Raw genomic sequence first — 23,977 nt, 5'->3', positions numbered from 1 at the left:
TTGGTCATTACATTTTATTAGTTTGATTTCACTGTTTAAAATGATGCCACCTCTTTTCAGACAGAACCTGTGATAATAAAACAATACAAAATTTTTAGTTCCATGTTAATAAAGCACTTAAAGCTTTAAGTATGGCTAAATGCTTTTTTCAAAATTAAATATATCACTCCTTAGGTGGTAGTGGCCCCAGGTCCAGTAAAGTTGGAAAGATATTCACAGATTCAGACTTCCAGCATCAATAACTCATTAGATATAGGTTGTCAAAACATAAACGGTGCCTCTTTCCCATTGTTGCAAGGCAGACAATGTGCTACAAGCCCAGTTTTATCAAAAGTAGCTGTCTTTCAAGCTACAGGAATAACATTGGTGTCTATGGAGTGAACAGGGTCCGTCTGCAATTTGCAAAACCGCTGCAACAGTAAAGAGAGACAAATATTCAATAACTTCACTCTTATACATTGTAGTGTCACTAAAATCACTGCAGCCTTCAACTGGCTCCTGTTGTCAAAGTGTTTTAACAGAAATGTAAATGCTGTAATTTGATTCGTTTAATGAACCATGTAACTTGAATGGATGTGATGCTGGTGTGACCACAGTGCACACGTCTGATGTTGCTCACAGTGGTCCAAGGGACGTTCAGGGAGTTTGTGTGTTTGCTCAGAATCATGAAAAATTTAGAGGGAACATCGCCTATAGGGTCCTGAGTGTGAGTTTTTTTTTTTTTTTTAAAGAAAAACTGACTGCACAATAAAATATGTCACAATTAGTGATTAAGGCCAGATCCTCATCGACCATGTAAAGTTTGAGACAGATTAGAACACATAAGACTTAGTTAGACAGCACTTCTTGTGTCATGGTGAAGCATCAAGGTGCAGGGGCAACGCTCTTTGACTGATTTTTCATTAGTTTTCATCATCAAAGTCTGTATATAGTGGCCAAATTTGGGATCTCTTGGAGTTACCCTCTATGAGGAGTTAACCCCTGAAAATTAGCAAAAATAACTAAGAGTCTCATAGTTAATGCAAGATGATGGGCTTCCTATTGGGCCTAGATTATGGGTGCCACTGACTTTTTAGTGCGGCCTTATGCGCTACATACGCCTACCAGGTTTCACGGATGGAGGTGAAGCGTCCTGCTTCTTTCCACACGCAAGTGCAGGTTCCTTAATCTATTCTTTGCATTCCAACAGGGTCCGAGGCTCAGGGGTCGGGCCCTACTAAGGACTCGCACCAAAAGTAAGTACACACGATATCGTTTGCCTCAGGCACGGACGGGGTTCGAACCCGCGATCTTCGGTTTACGAGACCGACGCCTTACCACTTGGCCACCGCGCCTGGCAGTGTAAATCGCGCAGTGGTTGGTAATTTAACAGTGGTGTGATTGTTGATATGTTTTTTTTTTTTGTTGTTGTTGTTTTGTCAATTTTTTTGAAGGGTTAAGAGTAAATTCATCATGCGACGTGAAGTGTACAATCAGCTCACCTGCAGGAAAGACACACTATACCAAAGTCCATTCAAGATATATCCTATTTTGACTCAACAGGTAACAGACAAATCGTGCTGTCATGCAGGTTAAATAATTTCCATTATAATTCGAAAGTATGGTGACATTCAACAACCAATTACACACTGAACATACACAATTAGCATACTTTAGAAATTGTTTGCCCGTGTTTATATTTTCTCTCCACGGAATCATTCACCTGACAGGGGTTGATGGGATTAACCTATAAAATCACCCTTAAAGATTTCATGTTATTGCCGAATGTCCCCGAAGATGACACTTCCAATTTTAAAATATCTAAGTTTTTGTTTCATTTAATATATTTTTGACAGTCAGCGAAATCCTAAAAAGCAACGTCTTTTCGAATGAAGTTTGGCATACCTTTGTCGCCAGGGGAATCTTGATGGAGAACACACCCGGAAGTAGACGAAGAAGCTGACAGCCGATGGGATTCCAGTTTCATTGAAACACAGTAGCTGCATGTGTAATACGATGAAGTGAAATGTACATGTTTGGGATGGTGGAAAGACTGTCCGGACCTGGTGAATTTCAGAAGTAGCTAATGTTGTAAGTAATGGCGGACAGTAAAAAAAACAGAGCTAACTAATGAGAGGGGATACGTCTGTAGCTAAAGCGTTAGCTAGCTAACAGAGATTCTCTAAGTTTCTGTACAAGAGGCTTCATTTTTTTCTTCACACTTATAGTCGGCCGTATGTGCGCTAGCATTCACTCAGTTCTGCACATTTTAAACAATTTAGCGGCCGTGTTGCTTGCGTCAAAATGTAACTAATAGAAATCTTTTAAACAGTGGCGGAGCACAAAAATGTGGACCCTCTTCACATTCAGTTTCAATAGCCCCCCTCATACCTCATTTCCATGAAGCTTTGCGTCTGTATGTGAATCAACTTGAACTCCATTCATAGAATTTTGCAGGAGTAAGTTAAACAAAATGGACTTTTTGCATAAAGAATTAGCTAAGAGGCTTTTCGGATGCTTGACTGTGTTGACAACTTGTGTAGTAGTGTAATTTAAAGTATAGCTACTTTAACACATGCTGGATGTGTAACCTACAGATACATGCATAGTTCTCAATTTCTCTCTCTCTCTCTCTCTCTCTCTCTCTGTCAGTCTTCTAAGAAAAAGAATCACGTTTCTGGCTATACCCCTACCAACGTCATTACTTATTTCTTACCATATATTCTTGATCTAGTTGTTTTTGCAGTAATGCTCTATGTGCATGTTTTCAAAAACTGGGTGGTAAAAACGGATCAAAATAGCCTCTTCCTGATGGCTACGATGAAGCTTCCATCCATTCGTAAAGAAATGCATTGGATTGAACACCAGGGACCGTAGTTGTACAGAATTATTTACATTAAGGTGCATCGACTGGCTGCACATGCACCAGGAAAACAAATGCTTGTAATAAGGGGAGACTATGAGGACTTTCTTGTCATCCACATCTTTATAATTAATAATTTAAAGAATTGTAATTGAAGTGGTTGCTACAGAACTTTGGAGTTGTTTTGATTTGTACAGCTTTCAGTCAACAGTGCTCAAACAGTGGGACATTCAAAGTTCTCCAGAAATCCTGTGCTATGTCCACTCTCTGTGCCTGAACTGAACTCTGACTAGCCTAGAAGCCTCGTGTACTCTTGGGCATGGCACACTGGCCTTATTCCTTTAATACATTGATTGTCATGCCTGTATAACTAACTAAATATGTTTTAGTGATTCTAAAGACAAAATTGCTGAGATTTTTGATGCTCTGTTGGAACAAGAACTTTAGCTTTTAATGTTGTTCAAAAATTAAGAGACCCTGAATTGTCACTGCCAGTGAATTTCTGAGGTCTTGATTCTTAAACGTGTCATTTTAAAATTTCAGCCTTGATATTCATGTCTAACTTTGCTTAGCGCCATGTTGTAACTTTTGCATATCTTCTGTCCTTGTTCCAGTCTTTGACGGAGCCTGTCTGATCTGCAGCTGAGCCTCCCTGTCTGCTTCACCATGCCGCTGGTGGTGGATGCTGTGTGGGCGCTGTGGAGCATTGCGGCTGGCATCTACGACTACTTCCACACCAGCGCCATGGAGGAGAGGATCCACACGCTGGAGAACGTCCTCTCCATCCACCAGTTTGTGATCGCCGCCCTGTCGGCCGGCCTCATCCTGCTCATGACGTACATACTATTGAGAAAACACTAGAACCTGGCTGACCTGAGCTTCTCCAGCCAAAGCCAAGCACCCAGTAGATGTCATTTTCATTGCAGGGTGTTTGTCGTTATCCAGGATAGCTTCAGCTTCCATCTTTATGTGGGCCAGAATCAAGTTGGTTGGAGATCAGGCATGCTCAGCTACGATGATGATGCCTCAGATCAAGTCAGAAACACTGATGGGCACAAAACGAACAGTATCAATCAGGATGTGTCTGAAAAAACGAGTACACTTTGGGTGTTGGGCGCTGTCTGTCTCTGTACTTTAAATGATAAACTAGCCTGAAACGGTCTGCAGACCTTCGTCCATATTAATACAAAAAAACCCCAACAGCTTCTCAAGGTAACTTTGCACTTTTTTGCCAAGCGGGAAGGATTTCATTGCTTTGTTGTTGATGACTGCTTTTTCTGAAAAGTGGGAACACTTTACTTTTGATTTGGTGCAGAAACAAAGTGTGACTGTTGTTGCTACTAAGTTATTTTAACCCCGTTATTTAAAGCTCACAACACAATTACCTCCATATCAACTGTTTTCTCATGCTTACAAATTGAATATTTTTTGTAGCACTTATTAAAAAACAAACTCTAACTTGAGATATAGATGTAACTCATTGACATAACAGTTGATGGCTATAACAGAAAATAGCATCATAGTTACATTTTTGTTCTAGAATTGGTTTGAATTCACTTCATCATTTTGTTTGAAATTATCAACAGACCCAAGACAAAGATTGAAAGCAGAATATAGGAATATAGTCATCTCAAGACTGTAACTTTATCAAACACTGGAATTTCATAGATCATCAGGCTAAGATTGTATCATATTTTTCAAGTTTTCATGGGACTGGTTGCCAAAAAATAGCAGATTCCTCTCTTGAAAATTGGCATGAGGTCATGTGACTGATACGTTTGATGGGAAAGTGTGGATGTGGTTAAACGGAAATTCATCACATCAAACATCCCATCTCTAACATTGGTTCTAACTTGCAGAGTCAGTTCAAAGGCTGAAAGCGATCTTGTTGCACTGTTAAAGTAAAGACTATAATCCGAGCAGAGATTTTAATGCCTGTGGCGGCTGTGGTTTGTAATTATCCTGGACTTAACAGGATAAGCGCAAAAAACACTTCAAACACTGGGAAGTTAATTCATCCTTTATGAGATTTATTTTTTTCATGCTGACGAGAAATTGGTAGAGGATAGAAGTCAGTGTATTTTGTTTCGTGTTGTCTAACGTGCTTTGCAAAGGCAGCTTCTGTATGTGTTTAATTTGTCCCAAGTTTAAATTTTTTTCCTTTCATGTCTGTGTTTTTTGAAAAATGATTTGGTTACGCTTTGGTTGGTTGCTGTCACTACTGTCCCTGCTCACTTTCCGGGGATTCTTTGCCAGTGTACTGTCTATTTAACTCTGCTGAACCACTACCATGGCTACTATTAAAGGGAATATGTTTGAATTGATCAGAATTTATGTTTCAGCCGTTCTTTTTATGACTTGATTGTCCGTTTTGTGTGTTAAATCCACATTGGGAAGATTTTTTTGTGCCTTTTAACCACAGAGTATTGTCATTTTAAATCAGGATATTTGTATTTGCGTATGCTTTTCTCTTAATTTAATCTAAATGATTTTGCAAAAAACTGGTTGCAGCAGAAAATCTTTATAAGAAGGAAGTGAATCTTGCAGGCTGGTGGAAAAACACAAGAACAAAAGGACAGTTAGAACATGAAATTACAGTGATACGATGGTAGTAAAGAAATAAAATGGAAATAAATGGCATTGCACAACTTATCAGGAGATAAAGTTTATCTTTACTGATACAATGTCCGTCAAGTCTGTACTTAACTCCGAGCTAAGCGGCCATACTCTCAGTGATTTCCCCGTCGCAGTTGGTAACACAGTGAAAATACATCACCAGTGTGTAAATTCAAGTGCTGTGTGCTCAGGAGCTATTTTAGTCCTCATTATGTTTTTGGGTCAGTGGTTTAGTCGTCTGCTGGCAGTACAGACTCACTGGCTTCCAACCATATCTGGAGAAATGATTGCCATGTAACATATATGCTAAGGACATGGAGAGCCTCACTTTCCTCCACATCCTCCTCCCTTCAACTTAATTTTAGCGGTTTATGAATCTTTTGAAGCATAATATGGCAAGATTTATGATAAAACTAATCAATGTTTCAGTTTGTGGTGAATAACAAATGTGTGATGAGCTGATGAAAGGGGCTGAAAAATGAATGAGGATCATTAAAATATATGAATATGGAGTTTTAGCAATTAAATCCAATAATTAATTGCTTGACACTGGCATGAATTCCGCTTCATGTAACTGATACTGCTTGATTCAAAAGACTAGAAATTGCAACCAGGAAAAACAAAACTCTGAGAAAAATGCATATTCAAAGACATGATTTTAATTAGTGACTGAGTCTGGAAAGTGTATTTATTTAATTTTAATAAGAGATTGTGTATTTGTTATCTTAGCTAAGATAGACTCCTGAGTTAAGTAATTCATGTATTCAGATCCTTTACTTAGTAAAACCACACTGTAAAAATACACTGGTACAAGTAAAAGTCCTGCATTCAAAACTTTACTTCAGTAAAATAATGTTATGTTTTATCTGTAAAATGTACTTAAAATATCAAAAGTAAAAGCACTTATTCTGCCGTAAAATAGCCCCTGAAAGTGTTTTGATATTGTATATATTTTGGGATAAATATTACTGCTGCATATGGTGCACCTTGCTGCTGTAGATGTTAAGGTTGAGCTAATTCTACTTTATATATCTTAAGAAATAGAAGAACCCACAAAGGAGCATGAAAGTTACACAATTTGGAGATTTTTTTATTTTTTATTTTTACTGGATAGGAATGGTATGAAAAACTATAATTTGAAAAGTAACTAATGCTGTCGAACAAATGCAGTGCAGAAAAGTGTACAGTGTTCCTCTCTTAGATGCTATGGAATGAAAGTTAAAAGTTGCACAGATGGAAATATTCAAGTAAAACACAAATACCTTGAATTTGTACTTAAGTACAGTACTTGAGTAAATGCATTTTGTTACATTCTGCTACTGATCAGGCCAGTATTTGTTTATCTCCATTACCTGCCGCTTTGATTTAGCATTTAAGCCAAGAATGGGTCAAATTAATGCATCAGGGTGAAACTTATATATCACATACATTGTAACATGAAAACTTCCCATTAAAGTTGAAGTCATGGAGCTGATGAGTTGCAGCTAAGCCATCTTTACTGCATTTAAGGAAATTCCACACATGGAAATCCATGAGATCATCAGCTGTAAAACAAAAGAAGGATGGAAAGAAACATCTTACTAGCATTAGTTTGCACATGTAGCTGAAAGCTTTTTTTAATACAGGATGTGAAAAGAGGAGACATTTGTGAACAATGTGTTTATACAGGGATTATTAGAGAATGTGTGTGGTACCGAGAATATAATCTTAATGCCAGAGCTTTGGTTTAACTGCAGACAGTCAAGTGGGAGATGAGTTTCAGCTCCTTTACTCAGGAAGCACAACAGAGGATGTACTTCCTGCAGCAGCTGAAAAAGTTCTACCTGCCAAAGACAATAATGCTGCACTTCTACACCTCCATCATTGACTTCATCCTCACCTCTGCCTTTTTCTAACCTCAGTGACACTGCCTCCACCCCCCACCCCCAGCTACAGAAATAAAATTGTTGCAATAATGTACAGCTTTAAAGAAGATATTTTTTAAAAATCTTTTTGCTTATTTCAAGTTGTTTACACCACATACTATGAGATTTTGCACATACCCAAGTAAATAAGTTGCACATCCCGGCAAATAATTTACACTTAAATAACACTGTAAATAATTTCTTACTTTAGAAAAAAACTTTGATACACTACACTTTTGTTTTTATTTTATTCTAGCTCCTTGTTCGTCTCAAATACTTGTGTCACTTTTATTCAAAACATTATTAACCCGTGTTATTTTAAGATTTCTGGGACGGAAATTAAAATGAGATCCAGGCCTATATCATTAAATATTCAGACTCCCTAACGATGCCACTGCCTGAATCTTTTCAGGAGACCCGGCTCGCCATGCAGCAGGCGGCAAACGGGTCCCCGTCCACACCTCCTGCTTCCAATTCATAGCATGAGACCGGCCAATATTCCAGCCAATGACAACTCAGATTTTTACCAACAAGCGTGGTGATTGGATAAAGCTGCTAGAAGGCGGGTTCTTTCAACACAAATCATAGTGGAAGCCGCAGCGTCCATTGGTCAAGTTATCAAAGCTTACCTAGAAATGACGGAACGTATACGGTCTTCGCCTTCAAAATAAACTCAGACAATTGATAAACGTTACCTTTTTTAGGAATTATGTCAGTGCTTCATGGGCATGTATCTCTGATTCCCACGTTGGAATTATTATCACGCGAAAATTGTGTAGAAAACCCAAATGACTATGTGTTTATCTACATAACAAAGTTACTATATTAGTTCTAATTTATTTAGAAAAAGATGAACGGATTCCGACTGTTATTTTGTGGAGTTTTCGGGTACCGCTAACTTAACTTGCCAGCAGCCACTGGGCGAGAAATAATATGAATTTTGGTGAAATTATGACATCGGAATCCCTGAACGCGTGTGCTACTTCTATGTTTAATCATATATCGTTTGTCAACAGCTTTCGGGTTCTTAATCGGTGAAGTCAGAGTGCCAGACGATGCTAGCCGGTTAGCCCGGGTTGTTGCTAGCTGGCTAAGGAAGTTAGCCGGGTAGCTAGCCATCCGCGTCAGCTTGCCGGAGGCTGTTCTCTTGTTTCGCGCATTTCAAGCCTGTTCACCGACCTCAGTAACTGTTAAACTGGTTCCTAAACGTAAACGTTGCATTATAGCTTCACCAGTCTAAAATGTGAAAGACAGAAACGTACACAAGCCGTTTTTAAAATGAGGAGTAAACAGTGCTTATCCTGAGCGGCTGGTTTTGTGCCAACGCTGCTCTTTTGTTTTGACAAAGGAAGAGGACCTGAATTTCTTTCCTTTTTTTCCAAACCATTTCACGTTTGGTGGTGGACAGTTTTGCTGGCAATTTCCCCCCAGTTTCGACTATGGCTCCACATAAGCAGAGCTCCTCAGGTGGAAGCCACCCGGTGGGTTTTGGTTCTGGAGGAAAAGCCAACGGGTTGTACCAGTCGTCCTCCGCTGTGATGGCTGCAGCCAAGAAGCCCAACATGCAACTTATTCAAGCCGACCACGAGTTGTTCTTGCAGGCCTTCGAGAGTGAGTTTCTGCTGTCTTCAAGTTTCATATTTAAAGCTATCACTTGTAGAGTTTACACTGAGGTCACAGCGAGCTTTGCTCTGGCCATGTGAATGGTGAGATAAGTGGCTGCATAGCTGGAGAACCAGATCATTTTACATCTGTAGAGCTGCCCTACTCCATACTTAAATTACCATCAACAAGTAGTGTGAGGTCATGTCCACTTTTAGCCATTTACTGTTAATTTCACGTGTTGAAGGACTGTCATGCTTTGTATTTTTGTCATATATCTTGTAGTAACTGCACTTTGTTACAATGGAGGTGATGAGAAAGAACAGAAGCATTGTATTAATCATAACTAATGTGTTGCTGCTGTTCAGCAATGTGTTTGAGCAACATTTAGGAAGTGCAGCAACACAGGATTGTCTATCAGTTTATTTTTTAATTATTTTTATAGTCTGCAAATTGTCAAAAATGGACAAAACCAAAGTTGCCAGAGCATAAAGAGGTGCCCTGAAGTTAATATGAAGCAGATAAAAAGCTCACGTTTTTGAAGATTAAAGTTCAAAATGTTTTGGATGTGAATAATTTATGGTTGTTTCACTGCTTAAGTGTACTGAGTGTTTCAATTTTCATTTGTTAGTAATACCTAAAGTAATGTTCTACATTTATTTGCAGAACCAACCCAAATCTACAGGTTCCTCCGCACAAGGAACTTGATTGCTGTGAGTGTTGCCTTTCTGTGAAAGCAGTCACATGCTGAGTTTTACCATTTGAGATAAGAAGAAACATTTCTTTCAGCATGCTGACGTAGAATTCTAACAGTGCTTTCCCCCCCCTCATCTCTCCCTGTTACATTTCAGCCTATATTCTTGCACAGGACACTCACCTATATGTCCCACAGAAACTCAAGGAATAATGTCAAAAGGTAAAATCTCACCGAGGTTCTTAATGTGTTGTTTCTTGCCGTTTCATGATGGATGTCTACAGGCTGAAAAAGTCAAACCTGTAGCAGAAGTTTTTGTTAAACTTGCCCGACGTACAGATCATGTGGTTTGCATCAAAGGAGTGTGTAATATCTTCCTCTCTGTGTGTCTTTACATTCTTTTCTTGCTGTTTTAAGTTAGGTGGATTGAAAGCTGGTGTTACATAGTTTGTCTCTTAGAAAGCAGGTCAGCTACTATCACGGATAAAAGCTAACCAACATGTCGGCTGCTGTAGGTGGGGGCCAGCTAGATCAGTTAAAGCTGAGATAGAAGAAGCGTTTTCAGTTAGGCTGCTTTGCATACAGACGCTGCAGAGAAAAAAAGATCCTGCTGATACACATGGGGCTGCTTATGGTTCAGTCTGCACTGAAAGGGTGTGTTAAAATCCAAAGGGCATCTCATGTGGATGTTGTGTTGCAGCTTATGTGGTTTATTCTGTGATTATAAAAAGACTGCATACCTGCTTAAAAAACAGTGAAAATTTAAGAAGTATTTATCAGCTGTAACTGAGCTAATGTCATATAGGTACAAGTGAAAAACTGGCTAACAATTAGCTTTACATTTGCACTTTTAGATTAAGTTATGCAGATGTTTATGGTAATAGTTTTGTAGTTTTTGACACCTATTAACTCTCGTAAAAGTAAAGTGTTGAAATGAATCTTGCCTCTATTGAGATTTCCAGTGATACCATGATGTACTTCCAGTAAACTGATATCAGTGAGTTATCAGCTGATAACCTCCTTTAAAAACAAGGCATGTATGTACAAGTTATGAGTTACTGTTGTATTACAGCGTTAAGTGTTCATGTAATATTAAATTAACATGTTAGCTCATATAAAGCTAGTTTTTTATTGATGTTTGTTTCATTAAAGATGCTTAAAAACAAAGCAACAAGATATGTTGCATGGTTTAAAGTATGGTTAATTTAATTCTTGATGATAGTCACTTAAATCTATAATGTATAAGCTTACCTTTGCCACAGTCATTACCAAAATGTAACAAGTTGTCAAGAGGTTTTTCTCAGACTTCTCTGAGGTACAGTCAGTTTTGCTCAGTGCTTTAGACTCTGTTGTAGACTAAAAATGGCACATGTTAAATTCTGTGTATTCCCGGTTTGAAGTGGAGATCGTGAACCAGGTGCTCTCTCTTTTGCCACTTGGCTCACTTTCACTTTCTGCTGCAGCCGTGCCTACTCTAGTCACATGAAACACAACTTGTGATTTGAGATGAACTCGCTCTGCATTGGGCCCCTCCACACTTATCAACTGCTCACAAAACAAGAAAAACATAGGAAACAGGAAAGCAATGAATTTGATAAACAAGATTAAATGCCAGTACTGTTCTCAGTTGATCACAAACTAGCATTCATGCAAGTCATTCTACACAGAGGTGGTTATGGAGCCACGTTTTTTCTCTTTATAAAGCTGTCTGACCTAAATTGACTCTGAAATCAAAATGTCTGAACAGTACACGGTTTCTCTCATGTGTAGCCTCTTTGAAAGTGCTTGGGTCCATAACCAATCCTACATATGCAGGTTTCCATGTGTTTTATGTGTGTAACCATACGCAAATTAAAGTTAAAGGCACCCAGCCAGCAGCATGTCCTGTACAAATCCCCTGGAGAATATTAAAACAATGGCATTCACAGTAAAGTACCAGGAATGAGGGCTTGTACGTCACTGTAGTGTATTGCTGGATGTTGTTGCTTTGTACTGCTATAACAGCTGAACCAGACTCACCCTGCATTTTGTTTTTCACAAGAGCTAAAGCAGTAATCTTTCTAAAATAAATACGGTGGCTGCATTTTTGATTCAGCAGTAATGTGCGTCTGAATGGAGCCTGAAGATGTAAAGGTTGCTCTCAGAATGCCGCGAGGCTCTGCAGAGCCCCACAGGTGTTTTCAGTTACTTTAGCTCATTAGACTGCTACTCAGGGTGAAGTTGGACAGAACCGGGATTTATGTGAGGCGGCCAGACTCTATACTAATGTGTGCACTCCAAACCCCGACTGACGCACTCCCAATCTGAGCCAGGTGCTGTCCTTTTGATTTCAGCTAAGCACACAAAACGGCCTGCACCTCTGACAGCGCTGTAGATTAATCACAATACTGTGTGCCAACATCATGTAAACAATACAGACAAATGGAAAATCAGTTGATATTGATTAAACATTATACCAGCTGTCTCAGAAGCTGCCTGCACAGCTTTTCACAGAGTTTCTCAGCCGATGACACTTCAAGCGACTTTACATGCAAGTTATTTCAGCTTTAGCTCCTGCCACGCGTACATTCATGTGGAAAGCAGAAATCATCAAAACTGCACGTTAGAGTTAAGTAAAGTTCAACCTTTACAGATTGCTGATCGCTATCAGTTGTGACAGGCTTTACTTTTTAGTCATGTTTCAAACTTTCATCTCAAACTACGCTATCTGGTTTGTATTATTTAAAGTTTCTCATGTTGCACAAGTGTCTGCCTTAGTGCAGGATGACCAGGATTAGGATTGAGTTGATGTGTTTGGGGAGATAAAGTAACAGCCATCAAAAGCACGGTTAAAGCAGTGTTGTCGGTCAGTGAACCAAATGAATCTAGAAGAAATAAATTTGCCTTTAAATGACTTGGTGAACATGTCTAATTGCAGTTCTTCTGATAAATAAGGGTATTGCTGTTTGTTTTGCGATATCATTTCATAAAGCTACAATTCAATATTTGCAGTGTAATAAATTTAAAACACGTGATGATGCCATCAAAATATATATTTTAAGGCAAAGATATGAACTCAAAATAGGAATTGTTTCGAACATGCATTTATTACATTCTTTAATCGGCATAGAAGGTAAAAAAGTAGACATAGAACACAAAAGCTGTGACTGTTAATTTCAGAAAAGTAAGAATAAAACACAAAACAATTCCATTAAAAATAAATTACAACCTTTCTGTAAACTTTCTGACATGGAAATATGTAGGTCATTCTCTTTTGGCTCCAGAGCAGCATCTAAGTGTTGCACACAAGTTAAAAGAAGTCATGATAATAATAAAAGTGCTTGTTTTGTTGCTTAAAATCTTTTTTGACTGGAAATCTATTAATTTTTCAGCCCTGTTCTGATCTTCTGTATGTCTAGATTGAAATCTGGTCGTATGATTTCTAACTGCTACTTTTTGTCCAATTGCATAGGAAAAGCTCCAAGGTTGACAATCTGCTGTTCAAAGTAGAAAAGATGAGAGGTGAACAGGAGACTCACAGGTAAGCGCTCACTGCTGCTTGACCATCTGCTTTTCATTAGAGTTTCTAGAAAGCAGTCAGTATCTCTCTGCCAAAGACGGTTTCTGGTTGACACCAAAAATAGCCCTACTTTTTGTGACTCCTGTTCTGAGAATGTGAACCTAATCTGTATGTAATCAAACTTAACAGCACCTGTTGGCCTTTAAAGGAAATATCTCAGAGGTGTTTTTGTGTTTGTTTCGGGTTTTTTTCTACAGCTTGACCTCTAATCTGCAGCTCACATTTACTGGCTTCTTTCAAAAAGCTGGTAGGTTTGTCTTTCTTTGGTTCTTGTCACATATTGTTCTCTTTTCCGGTATTTTCTGAACTCTGTTCAGTGTAACTTTCAGGAAGTCTTTTGTCTTCCTTTGCGTTTGTGTGTTCAGGAAAACCATCTCAGGACAGTGAGAATGAGCAGAACTCTGTGTCTCTGGAGGTGCTGCTGGTCAAAGTCTGCCACAAGAAGAGGAAGGTGTGTGTACATCATCTCTGCTCATATGAAAATTGATAAGAATTTTGTACAGTTTCCATGTGTAAATGCATCTGAAAATTTCCTCTCCTGCCTTCTAGGATGTCAGCTGTCCAGTGAAGCAGGTCCCTACAGGGAAGAAGCAGGTTCCTCTGAATCCAGACACAAGTGCTGGAGTCCAGGCTAAGACAGGGTCCTTCCCCTCCCTGCTGGTCCCCAGCATTGAGTTTGAACCCAGCAACTCTCACATGGTCAAATCTTACTCATTGCTCTTCAGAGTATCGAGACCTGGATGTCCCCGAACACAGATCAACGGCCTGGCCAATGGAGAAAATCACCACAGCAGAGGTGAGCACTCCTCACATTTGTTTTTTTTTTTTTTTTTTTTTTTTTTTTTTTTAGATTTTACTAGTTTTTTTCAACATTGGCCTTATTTTTATAGTTTGGGCCATCATTTCTCTTTTTACTCAATTAACTGTAGTCACTGAATTAATTGTTGCGATGTGGGAAAACAGTGGAAGAATCTTGTTGCATCAAGATTCACAAGATTAAGCACCTTAACTGTAACTGTAAAGTTACTACCTGAATTGTCTGTTTTAAGCATCTTCCATAGTTTACAGACTGACTTCCTGCTTTCGCTCTTTGCAGAGTTTTGATGGATTTAAGCCCCATTCCTAACACATTTCTGCTCACTTTTAGCAATTAGCTTAGCTTATTAGAAAGAACAGTGTACAAAACACGACACCTGGTGCATCTGTGTGTATCCAGAGGGTGAAATACTTCCTTTGTTGCTTCTGTTCTCGATAAGGTTTCTTACTTATTGGAGAGTTTTTCATAATGCATGTCGACAATCAGCAGTGGAGGGTGTCTGTGAATTATATGGATCCTGTCTGACTGACCTCTCACATCCTGGCCGGGGTCTCTTCAACACTGAACACAGAAACACTAACCGACTGAGGAACATATTTTATCCGTGGGCAATTAGACTTTTAAACTCAAAGCAGTAACACTCACGGATACTTCTGGACAATTTTCTCTTGACCAAACATGGGACACTGCAATATGAGTGTGTGTACATGTGGACTTTTATTGGACTTTTTTTTGTTCTTTCTATTTATCACTCGTATTATGTTTGCATACTGCATATTTGTATTTTTTTAAGTGCACTATGGGGAGATGCTCCCACCAATTTCATCGTACAATTTTTGTGTATAATGACAATAAAGCTACTCTATTCTATTTTATTCTAAATAACACTGATTCGTCTTTGCGGCATCAACCTTTGCTCTCGTCATTTAAATATATAAATATATAACTTATAGCTGTTGACTAACATCACTCTATCACCTCACATGTACTTTTTCTAGTCCAAAAATACAAACAGAATAGAAACTGTTCTTTAGATTGTGTCAGTATCAAGAAAATCTTTTAGTTGCACTTTCATCCTGTTGATGTTTTAAGCTATCCATCAAATAACTTGTTGAATTGAAAGTTTCTATGACTGATATAATTTGATGTTGGGTTATTTCTATAAATTCTAAGCAACAGCTTGAGTCTTGCATAAGAGATAAGGGGCTCGTGTCATTGTGTTTTAGATTTCTCAGAGGAAGTCGTGAACAGGAAGAGGAGGAGCTCCTCTCTCAGGGAGGAGGGAGAAACCACATTTGTGGCTCAGATGACTGTCTTTGATAAAAACAGGTGAAACACACACATACTCTGACAGACACACAAAGTGTCAACTTCTGACACACAGGAAAAGAACAGTGTTGTTTCAGTCTTTGTGTTGCAGAATTGTGTGAAGATGTTTTGTACCTGTGTGTAGGCGTCTGCAGCTGTTAGATGGGGAGTATGAGGTGTCCATGCAAGAGATGGAGGAGTGTCCTGTTAATAAGAAGAGGGCGACCTGGGAGACCATCCTGGATGGAAAGGTGTGTGTTTGTGTGTGAGTGTTTGAGAATGTATGAAGGTAATTCCAGACCAAGTGTATATTTTTATGCAAGATATTTGCACAGAACCAAGCAGATAGTTAAATCCTTGGTTTGTGTACATCAGAGACTTCATCTTTTGTAATTTAAATAAATTTGCAGAGAGGTGTTGTCTGTCACAAATACGCCTTTTATGTAGTGCTTTGATTTTAGGCAATTTGTGCCATTTTTTTTGATCATTCCTCAGCATGATTAGTCTACATTTTATTGAATGAATAATCTTCCCTCATCTCACTGACACCCTCTGTAACAACAAAAACAATAAAATAATCAGGCAACTAAATGCCATTTTAAAAGGCACTAAGGCGATGGCTACCAGGGGCTGCAATGGGTTGATCTGCAGCAACTACTTGGAACTGACCGACGAAAGCAGCTAATGGGTCACATTCAATGGTTCAGAGCCCTAAATTCACTTAGTCCCACCACTAGTGCTGTCAACACACACGTTTATCACATATATTGTTAATGCAGTTCCAAAGAAAACACTAAACATGCGACACACTGAGCAGGACAGAAAAAGGGAATCAGAGGGTGAGACAGTTACCATTGCTATCGGCTAAGTTAGTAAGCCTGAGATTGCACATTAAGGGTGTCCCTTTAACACAGAAATACATTCACCGGGAACATGATGAAACTAAATAATAATACTTATGCAAGTGAAGGGCAAACAAGTGGTCTTTTTCTGCAGCGTTTGCCTCCGTTTGAGAGTTTCTCTCAGGGTCCAACCCTACAGTTCACCCTGCGCTGGACCAGCGACTCCACTGATCGATCCACTGCACCCGTGGCTAAACCACTGGCCACCCGCAACTCTGAGACCAACCAGGACACCAGACCCAGCACCCTGAGAGCCACACACACACTCGGTGAGCAAGACTCAGCAGCGCTATAAACAAGCAGTGTGTTTAACTAAATGTAGTAAAGTTAGTGGTGAAAGTGGTGCTGATTGTCTTAATTAATCTGACTGATGTTGTGTTTCTCCTCCTGGCTGCAGCTGTTAAAGAATCTTTAAATGCAGACGTGCAAACCAGAAGAGAACAAATCTTAGCTGAGCCCCGACAGAAGCTACGAATCTTCTACCAGGTTAGAGTCTCACCTGATGTCTACACTGCATAGTTCACCCACATTTGATCCTATCTCAGGTTTATCACAGCTTTGTCATCAAAATTGATGACACTTCTCCATAATTTTGCTTGAAAGATTTGAAATCAAAACAGAGATCAGAAAAGGGTCATATTCCTTCATTCACAGTGTCGAACTTATTGCATTTGGCATTTTTTTTGTAATTTTTGTAATTTCAAACATGGACAATCCGACATTTCTGCACACTAAGGCTATAGTTTTAAACATAAGAGATACTGGTAACTTGTTTCATTAGCATCAGTGCTTTTAGTGGGAATATATGCTGCAGTGTAATTCTTCTACTCAGATGTCATGATTGAAGGAATTCTGAGTTAGTCTCACTGAGGAACAACTAATTTCTCAGTAGCTACCATGTCAGCCTTTGTCTCTGCATCGGATTCACTCAGCAATAACTGTCTCTGTTTTTGTGTCTAGTTCCAGTATAACAACAACACGCGGCAGCAGACCGAGGCCAGAGACGACCTCCACTGTCCGTGGTGCACCCTCAACTGCAGGAAGCTGTACAGTCTGCTCAAACACCTCAAACTGTCCCACTCCCGCTTCGTCTTCAACTATGTGGTAAGACAGGCTCACACTGACTTTCTGGGGAAGGAACGACTTCGTTTGTGTTCATGTTTATAAAGAACAGCTGATAACCTAAAGAAATCACAAAGAATATTTTGTCCAGCCGGTTAACACATTTGATTAAATTAAACACATTTTCATAAGGGTATTTTACAACAATTTGTATTTCTTTGAACTGAAAAAAGACTTTATTTATTGAGTTTTTTTTTTCCATGGTCGGTTGCTAAAGTTTCTGACTAATGCTTTATCGCTGCCTCATGCAAGCAATTGCGTTTTTATTGGTTTGTAGAGCACTTTGCAAAATCATGTTACAAAGCGCTTCACAAATATATAAAATGGATAAATACAGAATACACTAACATTGTGTCAGTAAGGAGCTTTTAAACATAAATGCAGACTCAAAAACCAAATGAAACTTGGAAAGGCTCTTCAATAACAGTATGTTTTCACAAGAGATTTAAAAGAGGTCACTGACTGCTGACCTGATTTCTTTAGGCAGTTTGATCCATACCTTTGGGTTCCTGACGCAAATGCTGCGTCATCTCTAGTTTCCCGCTGAATGACAAGAACACATTAAAAAAAACGATATAGCTCAGACAGAGGCCATGATGAGCATTAATAATTCAACATTCCGATCATAAACGTGTTTCTGGTATATTGATTTGTCAACATCTCCAATCATCGAAGCCCTCCTGCTCATGACTCTGTACTTTGCTATAATTACATACATGTTTAGATGTCGTGAACTGAATAGATCTTTGGTCTTTTTGACGTTTGACAGCCCCATCCTAAAGGAGCAAAAATCGAGGTCTCCATCAACGAGTGTTACGACGGTTCATATGCAGGAAACCCTCAGGACATCCACAGCCAGCCGGGCTTTGCCTTCAGCAGGAACGGTCCCGTGAAGAGGACTGCTGTCACCCACATTCTGGTCTGCAGGTACCACTCACTTCCACTTTTTATTGATTTACATCCTGCTCAGAGTGCCAAGAATATCTGAGGATAATCAGCTGTTCTTTTCTGTCTTGTCTGTTCAGACCAAAGAGGACGAAGCCAAGTCTGTCTGAGTTCCTGGAGTCGGAGGATGGCGATCGGGAGCAGCAGAGGACATACATCAGTGGACACAACCGCCTGTACTTCCACAGCGACTGCTGCCTGCCACTCAGGCCTCAGGAGATGGAAATGGACAGTGAGGATGAGAGGGACCCTGACTGGCTCAAAGAGAAGACAGTTAAGGTCAGTTACAGCTGAACAAACCCAGGCATGGACACTCCTCACAGAGTTTTTCCTGCACAGAAGAATTTTTGGCACAGCTCCAGAAGGAGGTGTAAGACGGTGCCAAAGGAAAATCAACAGCACCACGGTGATGAAAACTGAGAATAATCAGTGTGTTATTTATACAAATATAACAGACGTTTTTTCTTATCAAATGGTCAGAAATAACTGGAAAATACAGAGATTTCTATCAAGTGAGTTAAGACAGACTCTTTGTCTTTTTTGTACACAAACCGATGGGGCTTACTGTGTGTAGTCGTCCCACTAGGGCCCATTCTGAGCCAGGAAAAACCAGGACAGAGACTAAAAGTCACAACATCTGCACAATTGCAGCCCTCAAATTAGACAGTTATTTTTTTCAATCTGTCTGTTGCAGGTTTGCTAATTACCACCTCATCTGTACATAAACAATCAGTTTACTGACAGAAAGTCAATTAGCAATAATTTTGAAGTAAATTTTGAGATTATTTATGAAGCAGAAATATCGAAAGTGAGGATTTCCACTTTACATAGAATATCTGGGATTGAGTATTTGGTTACAGTTTAAAGGTGTCACATTGGGCCTTTCTCAAACCCTTCCCCCCTCCATCACAGAGTGACACTGTTTGTAGTCATAGCTGAATAAAGCACCCACCTTTAAGGTGTCAGGTATAAATACAGGTGAGCTTCAAGATAAACATCCCTTTCTTTGGCAGAAATGTGCAGGAAAGTACAGATTTCTGGTAAACATCGTCTTGTTAACTCTGATAAGCTGCTGTGTTTTTGCAACATTTTCTAGACTAGAGAAGGGTGTTAGTGATTCTGTGTAGTGTGCCGGATGTTGTGTTCCTGCGTTGCTGTTATGTGAAGGTTACTTTGAAACTACCTAAATCTAGATCCTGTCTAACACTGACTCTCATTGCAGCAAATTGAGGAGTTCACTGACGTAAACGAAGGGGAGAAGGAGATCATGAAGCTGTGGAACCTGCACGTCATGAAGCATGGGTGTGTATTTAGTAGGACATAATGCTTTCTATTTTACTGTAGAGCGCAAAGCTCTTGTCAGAAGAACTTGATTCTTTTTTAATGATTAATTAAAAAAGAAATTAAAAACTCATTTTTATGTTGATTAACATCACATTCAACCATTTTTCTGCTTTCTGTGATGCTTGTGAAGCACAGACAGCAGAAAAATGTTTGAGTGCTGGAAGGGCAAAGTTTAGTCTGTGCAATATTATAAGGTTTCAGGATTAATGGATGAAGTCTCTCCTGACTATTCTGTCCTCCTTCCAGCTTCATAGCAGACAACCAGATGAACGAGGCCTGCCTGCTGTTTGCTGAAAACCACGCTGCCGTCATCGTCAAACACAGTCTTTGTCGCAACTTCCTGCTGCACCTGATCAGCATGCACGACTTCAACCTGATCAGCACACTGACCATCAACCAGGCCATGGCCCGCCTCCGCCTCCTCCAGAGCCAGGCAGCTCACGGAGACGGGGAAGAAGACGAGGAGGAAGAAGAAGAGGACTGGGAAACGGCCGTGGAGTCCCAGCCGGAGCTGGACCCCGATCCTGATCCTGATCCATCCGAGTATAAAGTCTGTAGTGATGAGACGAGCAACGGCTGCCTGGAGAATGGAAACCAGCAGGAGGGGAGCTGAGGAGCTGCGACAGAAAAGCCGAGCAGAACACGTCAGATTGGTTTTAAACTAACCGTCGATCAGACATCCCCAAATAGGACAGGAAACTGAGGCGACAAACAAACAGGTGTCAAACACACAGGTTACTGCAGGGATAACGTCTTCAAAGGCAGGTTACATCAGGAACAAGATGAACTTTTAATCTCGGAAGTCATTTGTTTTCCACTTTTTCACAGATCTGAGTCAAAGAGACACTTCAGAGGCGCTAAAAACGTCTCAACTTGTTAAAAGCTTGAAGCTTTGAATTATGAATATTTACTTGTTTTTCCATGTTGTGTGTCCTGATGCTGTAGATATATCCAGAGCTTTAGCTCTGAAACTCAAAGGTGCTGCAGTTGCTGTGTCATTTCTTTGTTTCCAGCCAACCAAGTTTATTTGAAACTATGGAGTGAGCACAAAACAAATTCAATCAAGGAGAGGGATATGTTATTTTAAAATGATATATACATTTGCAGTAAAAATTAAAATTTCTGTTTCACATTGTTAAATTTATTTATCAGAAATCGGTTATAAAAATACAGATGCTGATGACTGGGGAAAATGATAAAGGTCAGATCAGATAATCACCCAACCCCTTGTATGGAGACATTTTCGGGAAATAGACAAAATTCCATGAAAGACCTAAAACAATGTGTTGCTCAATGCTTAATGTATTTTCTCCACTATAATTTCTCAGTTCTGCTCACAACTAATTTGATTTCAGTTGTTTGGGACTATTTTCAGTGGTGGACTAATCCACGTTCAGTACTGTGTTCTTTGGTGCCACTTTCCTTCAACATCGTTACATCGATCACATGCAAGAATTCATCCTGACCCGTAGTTTCATGATGGTTTATTTTGTGTTCTCTCCATAGTTCAGTTAACAAACCTCAGATGGGATCATCTTCCTCAGTGTGAAGCACCAATCAGTGACCTTCCAGGCACGCTCAGCTCCACCAAAGGTTTTCTTTTCATACAGAGTGTGTTTACATGCTCATTGGTTTCTCGGTTAGGAGTCACAGGCGTGATCACCTGCTCTGTACCTCAACAGTTCACAGGAATCTACTTCAGTTTTATGAGAACCTTGACTCTGGTGTGCATGTACACACATGTCCAGTACAGGTTTTTTTTTTAAACTACTGGTGCTAGATGTTTTTATTCCTCAGAAACCCTCATTTCGATGCAGCTCTGCTCCTTTCTTACAGCGATCTCTTGCAGACTTGACGTTTTCCTCTTTCCTATCATGCATCTCTGCTCTGCTGATCCCAGGACAACAAAGACACACTTCAAGCTCCACCTCCTTTAAGATTCAGCAATGCAGAATTGTGAAATCTGAACACAACACGAGCATAACTTGTGCCTCTATTTTGAAGTCTGTCGATTACTTGCTGAGTTTAGTATTTGTGAGGCTCGAGAAGCGAAGATACTTCTCACAATGAAACAGCTGTTTTTATTACCAGTTGAACAGGGCTGCGAATGACAATTATTTCATTGTAGAATAATCTGTTGGTTATTTTCTCTGTTAATTGGATAGTTGTTTGGTCTGTAAAATTTGAGAAAAGATGATCAGTGCTCAAAATTACATTCTCAAATCAAAGATACACCATATTGCCAAAAGTATTCGCTCACCCATCCAAATAATCAGAATCAGGTGTTCCAATCTCTTCCATAGCCACAGATGTATAAAATCAAGCACCTAGGCATGCAGACTGATTTACAAACATTTGTGAAAGAATGGGTCGCTCTCAGGAGCTCAGTGAATTCCAGCATGGAACTGTGATAGGATGCCACCTGTGCAACAAATCCAGTCGTGACATTTCCTCGCTCCTAAATATTCCACAGTCAACTGTCAGCTGTATTATAAGAAAGTGGAAGTGTGTGGGAATGACAGCAACTCAGCCACCAAGTGGTAGGCCACGTAAACTGACCTACCACGGGATCAGCGGATGATGAGGCACATAGTTATGGTGTGGGGTTGTTTTTCAGGAGCTGGGCTTGGCCCCTTAGTTCCAGTGAAAGGAACTCTGAATGCTTCAGCATACCAAGACATTTTGGACAATTCCATGCTCACAACTTTGTGGGAACAGTTTGGAGCTGGCCCTTTCCTCTTCCAACATGACTGTGCACCAGTGCACAAAGCAAGGTCCATAAAGACATGGATGACAGAGTCTGGTGTGGATGAACTTGACTGGCCTGCACAGAGTCCTGACCTCAACCTGATAGAACACCTTTGGGATGAATTAGAGCGGAGACTGAGAGCCAGGCCTTCTGGTCCAACATCAGTGTGTGACCTCACAAATGTGCTTCTGGAAGAATGGTCAAAAATTCCCATAAACACACTCCCAAACCTTGTGGACAGCCTTCCCAGAAGAGTTGAAGCTGTTATAGCTGCAAAGGGTGGACTGACGTCATATTGAACCCTATGGATTAGGAATGGGATGTCACTTACATTCATATGCGAGTCAAGGCAAGTGAGCGAATACTTTTGGCAATATAGTGTATTTAGTTTGCCGTCATAGTGGAGTTTTTTTCCAGGTGCTGCCTCCGATTTATTTTGATTCATTATGAACTGAATAATTTGGTATTTTTAAGCTGTTTCTCTCAGATGCACAAGCTCTTCAGATCTGCCGTTACCTTTTTTTGACTGACTCAATGATGAGTTGTTATACGGACTTTGGGCCACATGTTAAAGAAGGCACACAACATTCACTGGAGCTCAACATGGTGCTGTTTTTTCCTCGTGTTGTTGCTGTGCCTGTTATGTACATAAGACTCTGTTTAATTAGGTGTAAAGAATTAGCTTTGGAATATGGTTGTTTGGAGACCTGAACACCAGCCAAGAAGTTTTGTTAGTTTCTTAGTTTACACACCAAAGGGGATTCCTTTGATGCAGATTTCTCCGCTCTTGTTTCGTGTCTCATGTTTGGGAAAAAAAAAAAAACAGGGATTTCTGCAAAGCAGACTCAGGCCGCATCTCTGGACCATCTGACACAGGATCCTCACTGCCTTCAAATCATCTGAGGTTCAACAGTGAGCAAAAAAAGCAGAGTCCAGATACTGCCTTACAGTTTACTGCTACATTTTGAACAGATTGTATGCAGTATGATCCTCCAGATGTAGCCAGCTGTTAGGACTGGCACTGCCACAGAGATATTTTGAGCTTTGATGGGATTAGTTGGGTTTATTTCTTGTATTGTGGCCCTGCTCTTTTAAAAGCTTTACATCAGTCTGATGGTGACAAATCCAGCCTGTAGGAATCTGCTTTGCTGCAGGAATTCTGAGCCATTTGGGTTGACATGCGACAGTTCTGTGACAGAGCACTTTCTGGTTTCAGTGGAGCCCATTGTTGATTTATTATTTTTTTGTTCATTCACAAGACCAGCAGCATTTTGCACAAGATGGGAGGAGCCATGTCAAGAAAACAAGACTTTTCTTCAACAATAATGTAAAACCAGCTTGACAATATGAACATTTGAGTGAAGTCAGATTGGTTTTCTATTAAAGGAACCATTTTGTAATATTGTTGAGAATGTGGTCAAATTCTTTATCATTTCATCCATTATGTGTACAAAATTGTCATTTAGTAAAGTTATAAAGTCATAAAGTTTTGGATAGATGACGGATTGCTGCACATTAGCTGGACCATATTTAAGTCTGTTTTGCCAAAACACTTATATTTGAGTTATTTGGA

At 39.7% G+C, this 23,977-nt stretch overlaps 1 protein-coding gene, 1 long non-coding RNA gene and 1 other non-coding gene across 3 annotated transcripts; 2 read left to right on the top strand and 1 right to left on the bottom strand.

Moving 5' to 3' along the window:
* Positions 1-1,262: 1,262 nt before the first annotated feature.
* On the bottom strand, positions 1,263-1,334 carry trnat-cgu (transfer RNA threonine (anticodon CGU)). Its single transcript has one exon. It is a non-coding gene; the product is annotated as a tRNA-Thr (tRNA).
* Positions 1,335-1,856: 522 nt separating this feature from the next.
* On the top strand, positions 1,857-5,172 carry LOC118471123 (uncharacterized). Its single transcript, XR_004848347.2, has 2 exons — positions 1,857-2,070; positions 3,457-5,172. It is a non-coding gene; the product is annotated as an uncharacterized LOC118471123 (long non-coding RNA).
* Positions 5,173-8,265: 3,093 nt separating this feature from the next.
* LOC111576399 (polycomb protein suz12-B-like) lies at positions 8,266-23,804 on the top strand. The gene is made up of 16 exons (XM_023282051.3): positions 8,266-8,973; positions 9,631-9,677; positions 9,816-9,880; positions 13,110-13,178; positions 13,415-13,464; positions 13,583-13,668; positions 13,767-14,013; positions 15,261-15,363; positions 15,488-15,593; positions 16,339-16,513; positions 16,642-16,730; positions 17,205-17,348; positions 18,136-18,293; positions 18,392-18,590; positions 19,534-19,613; positions 19,902-23,804. Exons 1-16 carry the CDS (start codon positions 8,802-8,804, stop codon positions 20,266-20,268), a joined length of 2,157 nt encoding a protein of 718 aa, XP_023137819.1. The 5' UTR covers positions 8,266-8,801; the 3' UTR covers positions 20,269-23,804.
* Positions 23,805-23,977: the final 173 nt, after the last annotated feature.

Source organism: Amphiprion ocellaris, chromosome 19 (genome assembly GCF_022539595.1).
Source record: "Amphiprion ocellaris isolate individual 3 ecotype Okinawa chromosome 19, ASM2253959v1, whole genome shotgun sequence".
NCBI classification, from domain to species: Eukaryota; Metazoa; Chordata; class Actinopteri; family Pomacentridae; genus Amphiprion; species Amphiprion ocellaris.
The sequence above is the reverse complement of the archived record's forward strand: the minus strand, read 5'-3'. Positions and strand labels throughout refer to the sequence as shown.

What these genes read in the sequence shown, in the direction of transcription:
- LOC111576399 (XM_023282051.3), top strand. Translation starts at nt 8,802, where the DNA reads ATGGCTCCACATAAGCAGAGCTCCTCAGGTGGAAGCCACCCGGTGGGT. An exon ending in GCACAAGGAACTTGATTGCT is followed by an intron (nt 9,678 to 9,815) that starts GTGAGTGTTGCC and finishes GTTACATTTCAG; the next exon opens with CCTATATTCTTGCACAGGAC. An exon ending in ACCCACATTCTGGTCTGCAG is followed by an intron (nt 18,294 to 18,391) that starts GTACCACTCACT and finishes TTGTCTGTTCAG; the next exon opens with ACCAAAGAGGACGAAGCCAA.